This window comes from Cygnus atratus, chromosome Z (genome assembly GCF_013377495.2).
Source record: "Cygnus atratus isolate AKBS03 ecotype Queensland, Australia chromosome Z, CAtr_DNAZoo_HiC_assembly, whole genome shotgun sequence".
Taxonomy (NCBI): Eukaryota; Metazoa; Chordata; class Aves; order Anseriformes; family Anatidae; genus Cygnus; species Cygnus atratus.
The window spans coordinates 26,219,006-26,232,993 of record NC_066396.1 but is presented as its reverse complement, the minus strand read 5'-3'; the positions used below and the strand labels follow the sequence as shown (position 1 = coordinate 26,232,993).

The window sequence follows — 13,988 nt, the reverse complement described above, 5'->3', positions numbered from 1 at the left end:
AAAAAACTTCAAAAGGGAATGGAACAACTCTTTCTAGAAAGCATGTAATCAATATTTACTTTAGAAGTCATCAGTATCTATGTTTTGTTTACAATTTTTGCATAAACTTTAAGACCTGTAAGCCTACCCTAAGAGTTCATTCACTTTCTTAGTAAGGGTTAGCGTGAAACCTCAGTTTCAAAAGTAGAGCAGCTGTTACATTCCCTAGCAGTAAAATTCAGAATGAGAGAGACTAAATCTGTTATGAAGTCAAGGATTTTATGCCATTGCCAATGACCTGAAGATGTTAAAAGGTCTTAAAAGAAAGGCATTAAAAATTTGTCACACAGAAATAATCAAAGTGGACATACAGCATAAAAAGCATACTCAGTAAAACACTGTGTACTCTAAGTTTCGATTAGATGTTTCTGCAGATCCCAAGGTATGGAGCATTTGTGCCTCACAAGCTTTAGGTCAAAATCTTAGGAGTATCTCTGGAGGCTGCACATTTGAGTTTCCACACCGGTACAGATCCACAAACTACAACTGTTTTTGTAAAAGAAATATTGCTGTTGTTTCTCTACTTGCAGTTGCTTTCAACCCATGAACCCATTTTTATATCAATTAATAGGTTTTTCGTTTTTTTCCTTTCCATGTTTCAAAAGCTTCTGCAAGCCTAAAACATATATTTCCATATGATGTGTGCATGTAATAGTGGTGTTGCTTAATAATACTGGATCTTAAGATAATTTCTTTCAATATATTTTTAGACTCTTGCTGCCAGCAAGTGGCAATACTGTGCAGTGCAATCCTGTAACATTGCTGGTTACATATTTTTGTAATTTTTTTGATAAATTACGTTACCAGCTATGTTAAAGGTTCTTCCACACATAATAAAACAGAAAGGGCAGAAAATTTACTGTTGACACACGTTCAGTTTGTAAACCATTATAAATGTATGATCCTTTGTTGCAAAATTTTTCCCGTCTGCTGTTTCCTATATTGTGCAGCTAATTGTTCCTTTTTTTAGTACTGCCTATGTTTTACTTTCGTGCACTGAATTACAGTTTATTTTTAGACCACTTCTCCAATTTTTCAAACTTTAAACAACTGGGAAAAAGAAAACAGTGATGTAACCTTCTGTACTTACAGAACTATGGTATAAATGGCAGATATGTATATTATTAATTTTCTACCAAAAAGGTAGAAGGGTAGGTGAAACTGACATTTATGTTAATGAAGAAGGAGCAGTCAGGCATAAGTGGCTAATTTATCAAGACCTTGAACACCCAAATGCCAACTGAAATCCAACACTTAAACGTGACTGGTATTCAAAAAACCTCCTTCTACCTATAAAGCCTATATTTCTCCAGCACTCGTTTCTGTTAGTAAAATCCTGTGCGACTACAAGTAACCAAAATCTGCAGAATGTAAGTTCAAACTTTCCCTCTCCGAACATAATCCTTAGCTGCCAATTACCCATAAAGACACTTAAAGCCCCAATGCCTAAGGTCTCTACACCTCCAATTGTCTGTTGGAAATGAACGGGAGAGCTGCTGAAGGAGCAGGGCTGAGACAGCTGGCAACTGAACGGAAGCATCAGCAGGATTCTTAAACAGGGAGTTCTCTCTTTTGTGCACCCCAGTCTGGTAACTCTGGTCTGAATACACAAAAGTTTCACTCAAGAGAAGAGCAAAACTCATCCTCAGTCAGTAGGTCAGCAGTAAAACATCAACATTGTGGTTAATGTAGGTTCAGGTCCATCTTCTACCAGAAGAGCTATGCTTCAAACAATTCATTTCATGAAGAGGTTCCTATAAAAGAATACCAACACGTAAAGGTATCTCATTGGCATTAACTTGCTAATTTTGGGGTGAGGGAGAGGGTTGAATACCAGCCATCTCACAGTATTTGTGAATGTCTTCCACTGAACACATCCATGGTACTTTGAAAGCCTTGGTTCAAATCCCACTACCCTCATGTCTCATTTACTTCTGGTACAAATCCAAATTATGGTGTGCCTTAATCCAGGCACAAATCCTCTTGACCTTACAGCATTAACCCACAATCTCGTCACCCCATCTTACCCAGGAAGCACACACTGGGTAACAGCTGAGCATGGCCACATTCAAATCCAGCCTCAGCTGATTCAGAACCTTGCACAGGAGAAAGCAGAAGGACACTGAAATCAAGGTCTCATCTACGAAACCTTGACTGCAGATATAGAAACTGTGGGTTAAAAGCCTCAAAGCCAGACTTAGGCAAGCCTTATATGCCTAACTCTCCGTGAACTGTATGAACAAGCTTGTATGAGACACGTTACTTCCAGCAGATGGCAGTGCATTCAAATCGCTTTTGTGAATGTTGAGATATATGGATTTTCTACACATTTGAGAACAATTAAAAAGTTACTGATAAATTGGTGGCTATTTGGCGCTACAGATCGTGTCTTGGAAATGTTACAAAAGATAGAAATGGACTGAATAGCGCAGAAGTGTAAGTAATGAGGGTGCAGCAGACATATGGATTCCTATTTCTGCTAGCCCCACGTCAAACAATAGCAGAGAAGTTCAGTCCTTCAAAACACACATACGAGAGAATCACTATAAAAGAGTTAAGACTTCAGAAGGATCAACACTTGCAGCTTTTGGGAGAGTGCTGAGCTGAACACAATAGCAATATACCGGGACATGAGAGGTACACAATCAGAGAATGGTTGAGGTTGGAAGGGAAGCCCTTGCGATCATCTAATCCAACTTCACTGCTCAAGCAGTGTTAGCTGCGGCAGTTTGCCCAGCACCACATCCAGTCAGGTTTTGAGTACCTCCACATATACAGACTCCACAACCTCTCTCAGCAACCTGTTCCACTCTGTGACCATCTTTAAAGTAAAAAAGTGTCTTCTTGTGTTCAGATGGAATATCTTTGGTTTTCATTTGTGCCCATCACCTCTTGAGCTAACAGTGGGGGAACTACAGAGACTGAGAAATACAGACTACTGACAAGTCTGGCTCAGTCATCTTCATTCCTATCACTTGTTTATACACGTTGATAAGATTCCCCCAATCTTTCTCTTCTCCAGGCTGAGGAGTCCCTGATCTCTCAGCCTGTCCTCATGTGAAATCGTGTCCCTTAACCACCTTTGTGGCCCTGTGCTGGCCTCCCTCCAGTATGCCCCTGTCTGTCTTGTAGTGAGGATCCAGCATGGGACACAGGACTCTGGCTGTGGCTTCATCAGTGCTGAACAGAGGGGAAGGACCCCCTGGCAGACCTGCTGGCAACTCTCTTCCTAGCACTGCCCAGGATATTGTTCACCTTCTTTGCCACAAGTGTGCATCGCTAGAATGTGGTCAGCTTATTGACCACAGGAGCATGAAGTCCTTCACTGCAGAGCTGCTTTTCAGCCAGTTGGTCCCCAATATGTCCTGGTGCATGCGGTTATAGCTCTGCAGATAAAGGACTTCGCAATTTCCCTTGCTGAAATTCATGGGACTCCTCTCTGACCAGCCTGTCCATGTCCCTCCTATTGGCAACACAGCTATCCAACGTGTCAGTCACTCCCCCTAGCACAATCTGTTAACTTTCTGAGGGTTCATGCTGTTCCATTGTCCAGGTCATCCATGAAGACTTTGAACAGTACTGGCCCCACTACTGACAGACAAACCAGAGCACAAATCAAAGCAGTTATTTTATCGAAATCAAGAAAACACAGTAAGACTCAATTTATGCTGTCATGATTTCTAGAGATTGTGTTTATTATTGACTTTCTCTTGTATTTCCAGGACTACGTAAAAAAACCCAACATGCCCAATGACTCACTGCTGGTTGTCAAGGTGTCTGTCCTGCCCTTTCTTCAAATCAGTACACAGAAGCTGTGACGGTCGTAGGTTCCTCTCACAATACGTTTTCCTGCAGCTCTCAGATCTTGGCAGTGCCAACATAAGCCAATATGGAAAAAGTATAATTCACCATAGAGATAAATTCCAACCTTCCTACTCCAGACACCTGAAATACCCTCTATGGAGGTCTTCTCAATATACTTGATCTAGCTATTCTCTACAGGCATTTGTTTCAAGGCATTTAGGTTCTATTTTTGTTCCATTCCGCACACTAGGAACGTTTCGTTTACCAAACCCACTATTATAGTTGCATATTGATAGTCATATATTTTTCAGGAAGAAATTCTGAAACCAGTATCTTGCTGTGAGTTAATGGGAGTTTTCCTAAGAAGCTGCAGATGGCAGCAAGCATTCCATGTACGCACCAAGATCCTCTTGTTTCTCTATAACCCATGCAGCTGATGTTAACAGAGCTGCAGAAATTCTCATGATGGTCCATGACATTGCAATAGGAGTTGGTAATAGCAGTTATTTTTTTCCTGCAGAAGCTAATTTCAATGAGTTTCCTTGTCCAGCATCCATAGGCCTGAGAGCCATGAACCGGTCAGCAGTGAACTGAGACTAAAAATCAAAAAGCACAAAGATGACACTGTGCCTCAGAAGGGCAATAGAATGAGATAACCATGCGGAGGTAGCAGACCAGATACAAGTAAAATCATGGCTGTAGACAGCATAAAGACATATGATACAAAGGCCAAGAAACCCTTTATGAAATGCTGCCAGCACTCCCTCTGCTGGATGGTGATAAATATGCTCAAGTCCTTCATTACAGCTTGGACTTCATCACCACAAAAAACATGGCTGGACTGTGCTAAAAGGAAAAAGAGGAGAGGAGGAGTAACAAAGGCATATTCGAGCACTGGATGTTTATGTCAACGGTAGCAGACTCAACTCCTGTTCTAGATATTTGTGGGTTGGATGTTTCACTGATATGTAGTTGAAATTTTTGTTACAGTTTCTGAAAGATGGAGGGAATTCCCTCTTCCCTCCAAGGTTTTCTTTGTTTTATGGGCAAAAACAGTGCCTACAAGCAGGTAGTTTTTAAAATAATCAGCACTACATGTGAGTTACATTCATAATATTTAGGTTGCATTAAGCTTATTTAAATTAGTCTTGCTACAATCCCAGCCTTTTGTTTGCTGGCAGCTACGCATTTCCACATTCTCTCTAGCACTGTACTGGCACTTTTCTAATCTTCTGTGGAGCTTGGCTTGAAAAGGTAACCTGGCTAAAACAACTAAGACAACTTTAAAAAATTGATGAACAACATCTGAGAGTTGTTCCCCAAACCCTACTTCATGATAGGGGTCAAACAAGTACTAGTGCTGGCACAGAAGCAGCAAAAACATGTTACAAGGAAAACATGCAGCACCTTGCAACACCCAATTAGATGGGCTTACACAGGAATGGAATTATCCCTGATTCAAAATCTCTGAGAAAGCAGCGGACAAATGATGGAAAAGGTAGCTCCAAAGCTGTTCCTTCACTTCTACACGATCAGCAGTGAAATCTGTAATTCATGAGCAGCTTTGGGATTAGCAAGGAGACAAAGAGACTGGTACTACCTATTTCTGTCCAAAAGTGAATGAATCACAGCTCCCAAACAGGACAGTTACGGATACTTTGTTCCTCCACAGACACCTTCCTAATGCCTTTTCCATAACTTTCATTGGTGGGGAACAGGTTTTAAGTCACTAGAAGTCTTCACCACTTCAGTTTAAGCCACTGCCTTATAGATTCTGTGTCAGGACAATTTTGTCATGCTTCACTGTTACTGCTTATGCCCTGTAAACTTATTACCTGTAGTTCCTACTCAAAAAGCAGGTAACTGAATAAAGCCTAGGTTAGCTCTGAAGATGTTTACACCTAATGTGCTCAGTGTTGGTTTCAATAGCTATGTACCTGCTTTTAAAAATGAGAGAACCTGGTATTTTTCAGTAAAATATTTTCCAGTGGTAATTCAATTAAATGAAATTTTCTATATATTAACTTGTAGAAATACACTAACCTTTCCTTCTGAATCTCTCTGAAATCCAAGCACGTTGGTATCTAAATTTAGGAGAGTAAACAAATATTTCAGTTGTACTACCACTGAATTTCACCCCTGGAAGTTTTCATGATTTCTAATGAAATGAGACTGCACCCTCTGATTAAGTCTCAAACATTCTTAAAAATGACTATGTTCATATTTCCTAACTGACAATAAGTTTTCTAGTTAGACTCTGCTAGACCCCTTGTTATATTCCAATTACGTTCCAGCGGTACTTTGTCACTTTTCTTAACTGTGGTTTAGAAGCCTGTGCTTCCAAAGACTACCAGCAGATGAAATTGCCACCCATTACAGAGGATGAGACATCCTCCCCACCCTCTATAATTACAATGCAATTAGATAATACAAGTAATACAGTACAAAAAAACACCACCTCTGAAAGGGGCTGGTCCCACATCCCCTCCTCACATCACTCTGTTTTGATACTCATGCAACTCCCTGGGAAGATGACCTTACACTTGGTTTAGTGAAAATTAATCACAAATAAAGTGAATGGGCTTTGGTTAGCAAAAATTTGCTGAGGAGGAGCAACAAAACAGATGGGGCAGTACTGTGTAACTGGGAGCACACAGAAAAAAAAGAAGTACAGATGAAGTAGCAGCAGAAAGATGAGAGACAGATCAGACAGATCTAGGGAAGGACTGGTAGCATTTTTAAGTCTCCTTTCTTAGAGATGTCTTTTATTCTTGGGAACACTAATAAGAAACATGCAGGAACCCTCAATGTCTGTTACTCACATCCATGCTTACCTTACGCATCTACATGGCATTTGACAACCATGTGACCTGTAACTTTTGCCAAAAAATTCCATAACAATAAAGTAATTTTAAGCTGGAAATATACCACTGGCTTAGGATTTTTTAAAATTTTTTCAAACAGTCCTAACAGAGTACTAACAGGCAACTATGAAAACTAAGCAACAGTTGAAAAGGTCACATATATTCAGACTAAATCAATCTATACGGATACTCATCTTCAGCTTCTCAAATGATTTTGCTATACCTAGCACAACTTGCAGTTTCATACAGTGTACAACATACCTAAAGAATTATTTTGCTGTCCCTCTACTGCAGAATTTAGTGAGAAAGCAGGTTTAGAAATATTTTCAGTAAGCGATGGATAGTTTATCCAGCCCCTAGAATTAAATAATAAAATAACAGGTCCTATTCAGAAAGAATTGTAATCGTCTCAGCTTAAGAAAATTTCCACAGTAAATTAATTTATGCAGTTTTGTATTTACAATTATTTATAGGAACAATTGAAGTTATTTCAGAGGCATACTTCTCCAGCTTACAAGGGCATGCAGTAATTAAGACTTCCAGATCTCCTGAATTGAGCTACCTCTGCTTGTACACTCATTCTCCAAATTTAAAAAGCCCCTTCCAATTTTGTATTACTTATTTCTGTACTTCTGTTACAAATCCACCCTTCTGTTACAAATCCACCCTCTACTGAAATCCTTCCATAATTTCTAAGACCAAAAGGTCCAATAATTTTTTTAATTACGTTTTTTTTCCAATTGTCTAACTGCTTATATCTTAATACCACTAAAGGCAATGCCATTAATACAGACAAACATGGGTACAGTTTGACCGATATGGGACACAGGATTACCTCTGACATTAATATATCCTTCATTAAGCAAACAAGAAAACTGCTTCACAGTAAGACACTGGGAATAAAATAACATACAAATTGAGGTATACGGGAATGGTTTAGTTACAGTATGCCTGACTGGAATTCCTGTGTGATGTACTATACTCACTGCAGTAGAGACTGAGACTGGTCAGGTGCATATCTCTCTTGAGGTATCTGGACAACAACAACAGAAAAGTGTTTTAGCAACTTAGTAAACAAAGTACTTCATTGTTAACTTTCTCAGCATTGCTATATGCTTATCTTCTTCCTTCTGTAATTGATTTTTTGGATCTGGTCTTTACATACCTTACTAATACGATAAAAAAGCCATTTCTCTTTAATCTTTTTTTTTTTGCATTATTTAAAGAAATGTTAAAACACAAATCAAGATTATGAATGAAAACTCACACAGGAGGAAAACACACCTATGCAATTACAATATGATTACTTTGAACTTTGGCTGTTTCATACATTAGAAGACTAAACTACAAGATATTTATATTTGAACTCCCAATTTTAACCTTTGTTTTTTCGAACAATTCCTTCTTCTAATTAAACAAGCTGTTTCAGATATCGTGAAGTTTATTACTCAGCTCTGAATATCCCTGGAAAAGGAAGAATTAAGGAACTTCTCAGATGACAAGACCTGCACATCAGGAAGCTCTAAGTGGTACAAGAAGTCAGGACCACTGCAAAAAAACACAGGAAAGAGCATACAGATAAGAAAAGAGCTAAAGTCAGAGCAGGGGCCAAAGTCAAGTTCTTTACTAAAAGGAGCTTGAATGCTTTTTGTGCCTCTGACCGTACTTTGAGAAGAGAGAAATCTCAAGGTTTGAAAATGAAGGCTTTACGCAAAGTCCAACGCAATTTAGGGAAGATGAAGACAAGCAAGTGAATTGGAGAAGAGTTCTAGATGAGGTGAAGATTGAGTATTACTGGCTACAATTTCAAGCAAATTATTGGCATATAGTTGAGAACATTCACAGAACTATGAAAACTCTGGGAAAGAACATCTGTGTGTGGACACAAAATGATGACTTACTCAGCTTGCACTAGGTACTAGTTACACAATAATCACAACCATTTTAGCAGAGACCTGAAAAGTAACAGGTTGTGATCACCCAGCAGGAATGACTACTGAAAGGTTCCAAAGAACAGAACAGATCTTTTAGAAACAGCTTATGCAATAATTATTGACTGATCTAGTTCCAAAATATGGCAATGGGATAGCTGGCAGAAAGTTATTGACTTTGCTAAATATATCCTTAGTACAAATCAGCCTGGGTATTTACACAGAACATTATCCAGAGACCAAGTGAGGTCTGGAGGATAGCAGTAGAACTAGTAAATCTCTTTGCTTGGGTAACATTGCTCAGAAAGTCACTTAAAGCTCAGTGGACTACCTTTGTATCTCAGATGAAGGAGGAGTTACATAACCTGCTAAAAAATTACATTCTAGGCAAAATCAGTGCACTGATAGCAGAAGTCTTGTTGAGAGGTTTTCTCAAATCATAAAAGTTACACACACAGTATTTGTGGCCACAGACTGCATGTACTGGGAACAGCCTTCTGTCCTGCTGTATTGCTTGTGGTAAGGAAATTCCTGCAAAACCCAACTGATTCCTCCCATCTGAGCTTTTATTTATACAGTCATTTCAAGGGATTCTGGAGGTGTTCCCAAAAAAAAAAAAAAAAAAAAAAAAAAAAAACAAAGACTGAAGTTTAAAAGTTTTACATGCCACCTAATAATTTTAGGTGCACTTCACCGAACTGGGAAAGAAAAAAAAAATGCCCAACAAACGTGAATCATGGGGCCTGCCTGAACAACCTATGGAATAGGGTTTTAATAGATAATGGAAACGACTTGTCTGGTGGAAAGGACCTGAAGGGTACAAAATCTCTGGTTGAAGAAAAGTCTTAATGACAATCTCTTACACGGCAGAATCAAAGACAGGACTCCACATCCCAAGCTGTTGCGAACCCACATCAACTGCACAAGCCAAGGCTCTTCAGAACAACAGGAACAGGCACTGCTTTTCCTGAAGAAACTCACGGCCTCACACAACCCTCTGGCTGCACATCACATCAAGATGCGGTATTCACATAAGCCATTTCAAAGGATGCAGCTAAAGGAAAGGCTTCGGTGTAATCACATTCCATGTTGGCTCTTGGAGTGGCTGAAAAGCCACACTGGTGCAGTCTACGTACACAAGAAGCAAGGATGAGAGCCCAACAGAGTTCTTCACAGCCTTCAGTAACCATTTAAATTTGAAATTGACACCATGCTGTGGATGATCAAGCTGCCAGTGGCATACTATATAAATCTCACTAAAAAAAAAAAAAAAAAGAATTAACCCAACTATTTGCTAAAGTATTTGACGGTTCTTTGCTTTTCTGACTCTTCTTTTTGGGGAAAGGAGGTTTGTCCATCTTAGACTTGGAAGAATCCCTTATTGGGATTGCCGACTGGCTACTCTGATGACAGCCACAAAGCCAAAGACTTAATTCAGGCAGCATATGGTCAGATCAGCTCCCAGAGGAGCAAACTAATAAGCAAGTGGGCACACTTCTCCTTCCCTCTGTCCTTAAATAAACCTCAGTCAAAACAAGCCTAGCAGTAAAATAAATTTAGGGAGAGAAGCCTTAGAAAATCTTTTCAATTTTGTTCAGTGTTTCCTTTGCTGACAGCTGACCAAATTTATTTGCTATATTGTAGCCCTCTATTAATAACATTCACTTCAGTAGAAGGAGAGTCTTTTCAGTATAGCCATTGTAATTTAGGGAACAGTTTAATTTTTTTTTTAAACTCCTCTTGTACTGGGGTAAGGATACAATATAAACTATTTTTTTGAACTATAATACTATAAGTAGCATAACAGTCACAGGTTTAAAAAGAATTTCTGTTAAAGAATAGGAATGTGTTTCTAATTACACAAGGATGCCATGTAAGGGTGGAAAGCTGATTGCTCAACAGAACAGAATTTAATAGGCTGGCTATGGACTGTGTCAAATACATTAAAAACTAGGCTAATTAGTAGATTAGGGAACTCAGAATTACACATAGATTAGAATAATTGCCCTATTAGCACATAAACAGAGATTTTATTCTGCTTTTCAGACTATTATCTTGTTCTTTTATAAAGAAACAATTGTCCCATTGCTGGATCACAGCTCAGTTATGAGTAACCAAGGGTGTATTCTGGTCAACCCAGATAGTTATCTTTCACACCTGAAGGGAACATACTAAAAGGTTCAAATTTGAAAGGCTATAAATTCATGAAGTACCAAGGAAGAGACTTTGATTTCCTGGAGAAAATGTGCTACACATGACAACTTTTTTTCCCATAAAATAAATTTCAGCTGCAAGCCACCAATCTGTTTTGCACAAAAAGAATCGCAGGCTCAGTGATTTTATTAATTATTAATAGCTAGATATGCATAGAAAGAGATGTATCATTTCTGTACATACTGGATTTACCTGTTTTAACTTTAGTCCATACATATGATCGTGAGCTATATGCATAAAATGGATTTCTGGAGAGGAAACTCCTAGAAAAAAAAATAAGTACAGTGGCAAAATAGAGTAGTAAAAGGCAGTTTTGTTGTCTTATGGTTCCATAAATTTCTACGTGTATCAAAATCTCTAATATGCAATAGACTTGAATGGTTTATTGGTCTATCTAACTAGATTTTTGAACTACAACATAGGAGAGATGAATAAAACCATCTGAGTAAAAATATGTATACTTCCATATACAGTACTTTTCAAGGTGACTATACGGAGGGAGAACTCTGGAGAAAAATAAATAAATAAAAAGAGAAACAAAAGAGAAACCCCCAGGGCTGGAGCCTTAGGCTACAAAACTACAACACTGACATGAAGAAAATACTCTTGAAATTAGTGTTTATGATATGCATCTAATCACCAAATTGCTACCAGACAAGTATGCACAAATATATGAATACTGAAATAATAACTCCAAGTTACCAAACATAAAGTACCACAGGCAAAATGCTAAAAATACTTCAAGGTGTCACATCCATAGAAACAGAAAAAGAAACCCCGACCCTCAGGTGAATAGCCACTCCCACCACAAGCTGAAGAACAAGTCAGAAGAACACACTTTAAACCATCTAAGCTGAATGTTGCCAAGTTCTTATTTCTGTGGATAACCATAGGTAAGGTCAAAAGGATAAGTTCAAATGCTTCTCTCCTCAGACAAAACTACTTAGCAACTTCAAAAGGTTCAGCATCAGGAAATGGCAGCAATAGGAAAAAATTCCACGGATTTCAATGGACCGTATATAAAATGTACGCTAACTCAGACTAGTTTGATTTAAAAAATGGTAGATTTGAATCCAATCAGGTTTTCAAGCTGGCAAAAAAAAAAAAAAAAAAAAAAAAGAATCCTGAAGAACATCTTGTGTCACTTAAAGAGTAGGCAGTCTCTATATTGCCAGAACAAAACATTAAGGAAAAGAAATGAATTGTGTTAAAAAGCCAAAGACGTTACAGTAAAATTGTTATGTAACTACCAGATACTTGTTCATGCAACCTCTTTCAACAGAGTTCTTGAAGGAGATTTTAAGGTTTTAATTGCATGTGCACACATTTATGTTTAACATAGTCAATAATGCACTTAGAATAATGCACTTGAGTATTTGAAGAGAATGGATCTATTTAACAAATTTAAAACTTTTTCCAATAATATATGCTACTGTAGTTTCACATGAGTTTATGTGGATGTATATATTCCATTTATTTCCTTCTGTTCAAATACAATGCACATAAATGTATCTAAATTTAAAGGATATCCTTCATGCACTTACTAAGCAAGGCATTCTCATTTATAGTACATATAAAGAATGGTGAAATTAAGAGCAAAATGATTTTTCAAAATCTGATTATTTATTTATTGTAAACTACCAGTTAAAAACATGGGTTTAGTTAGAGATCACTTGCATTTCAAAAGAATGCAACATTTAAATTTCAGTATTGCGGACTCTGGCAACATCCACAGACACAGTTCACTGAAAAAACTAAGACTGAGAAAAGACTGTCCTACCTCCATTATTTTTTATTTCTGTTGTTAAATCCATGTCCTTATTGAAAACAGATAACCTTTTATAAAAGAAAAAAAAAAAGAAAAGAAAAAAGAAAAGATGTCAAACATTTGGACCACCCTCTTTCCATTCCCATAAGCTCAATGAGCAGTTTAGGCAAACCTTATCAGCTTACTTTGCGAGGATGTTGCAAACCTAGATGAGTACTGTGTAACAAAAATACCAGTTGTAAAGCACTCCCAAACCATGATGATATATATGCATTGTACTGTTACTCTGCATTTTAAGCCTTAGGTAGGAAAGTACATCACTTTCACATATTACCAGTCAATATTGAGATTTAAGTACAAATAAAAAGTGCAGCTACTTGGCAGTTTCAGCTCTTTGCAATGTTTTAAAGAATACGGAAAAAAATGTCATAAAAATGGCATTAAAACTGCAGAGAAACAACATAACCAACAATCTTATTCGACGGCACTTAATTTTTATTTTCTCTGAGCAGGATTCTGGGAATGTTTCAGCTCACTGACTAAAACGTTACTCTGTGGAAAGCAGTGGTACAAAACCGGCGGCCTGCAAGATGTATGTATATTTTTCACATTCGTGAAAAACAGTCGAGGTGTTTGCTCTCCAGGATTTCGGCGGGGGTTTGGGCGCTCCTCGCCTCAGGGCGGCGCGGGGCGCGGGCCTCCCTCAGACCCCCCGCGCCGGGCCCGCGGCTCCTCCCGCTCCACGCCCGCCTGAATGCTACCATCTCCTCCTGTAGAACTCCTCTTCCTCCACATCGCTCTCCGCCACCGAGCCCTCCACCACGGTCTCGTCGCTGTCGCTGCCCCAAATCTGCTCCCCCATGATGCTGACGCCCCGCTCCCCGCCTCTCCCTCTTCCCCGGTAGCCCCGCGATCGCGCCCCGCCCCGCTCCCAACCCCTCCCCCGGCCGTCTCCTCAGCGGTGGCGGCCATCTTGTAGGGAGCGGGGCCGGGCATTCAGGATACAGAATTATTAGTAAAGATACTGAAATATTGTTGTTCTTGCAGTATTTGCAGCTGCACTCTTGTACGTAACCCAGTGATCACCTTGAAAATCAGAGGAGCGTTTTCTCTGCCTCAGCCTTGCCTTCCATGTCTGCAGCAGCTGCTGGGCCAGTGCTATTGCCATGGTCACTGCCAGGGTCAAGCTGGTGTGTGGGCAGGCCACAGGGAGAGCTGCAGATACAATAAAAAAAGAAATATATATATATATATATATATATATATATATATATATGGCAGGAAACCTTATGCCATATATATACAAACCCTATAAAGTCCAAATTATGATTGTGACTCGTGCTCACACTGAACTTGATGATAAAATAA

At 38.9% G+C, this 13,988-nt stretch overlaps 2 protein-coding genes across 6 annotated transcripts in view; both read right to left on the bottom strand.

The window, feature by feature from the left end:
* The window catches only part of LOC118251415 (ankyrin repeat domain-containing protein 31), a 52,881-nt gene extending 52,810 nt beyond the window's left edge, over positions 1-71 (bottom strand). Inside the window, exon 1 of the mRNA XM_050716397.1 lies at positions 60-71. Within this exon, the coding sequence (XP_050572354.1) occupies positions 60-71 (12 nt within the window). The remainder of the gene's footprint in view (positions 1-59) is intronic.
* Positions 72-1,709: 1,638 nt separating this feature from the next.
* On the bottom strand, positions 1,710-13,513 carry LOC126913652 (ankyrin repeat domain-containing protein 31-like). Of its 5 annotated transcripts, none has more exons than XM_050716470.1 (7): positions 13,382-13,513; positions 12,633-12,688; positions 11,045-11,115; positions 7,694-7,740; positions 6,969-7,063; positions 5,887-5,927; positions 3,732-4,439 (listed from the first exon to the last, which is right to left on the bottom strand). In XM_050716470.1, exons 1-7 carry the CDS (start codon positions 13,480-13,482, stop codon positions 4,347-4,349), a joined length of 504 nt encoding a protein of 167 aa, XP_050572427.1. In that variant the 5' UTR covers positions 13,483-13,513; the 3' UTR covers positions 3,732-4,346. The 5 variants fall into 5 exon arrangements, with proteins under 5 accessions (XP_050572429.1, XP_050572427.1, XP_050572425.1 ...); XM_050716471.1 differs by lacking the exon at positions 3,732-4,439 and adding an exon at positions 4,513-4,689; XM_050716472.1 differs by lacking the exons at positions 3,732-4,439; positions 5,887-5,927 and adding an exon at positions 1,710-1,793.
* Positions 13,514-13,988: the final 475 nt, after the last annotated feature.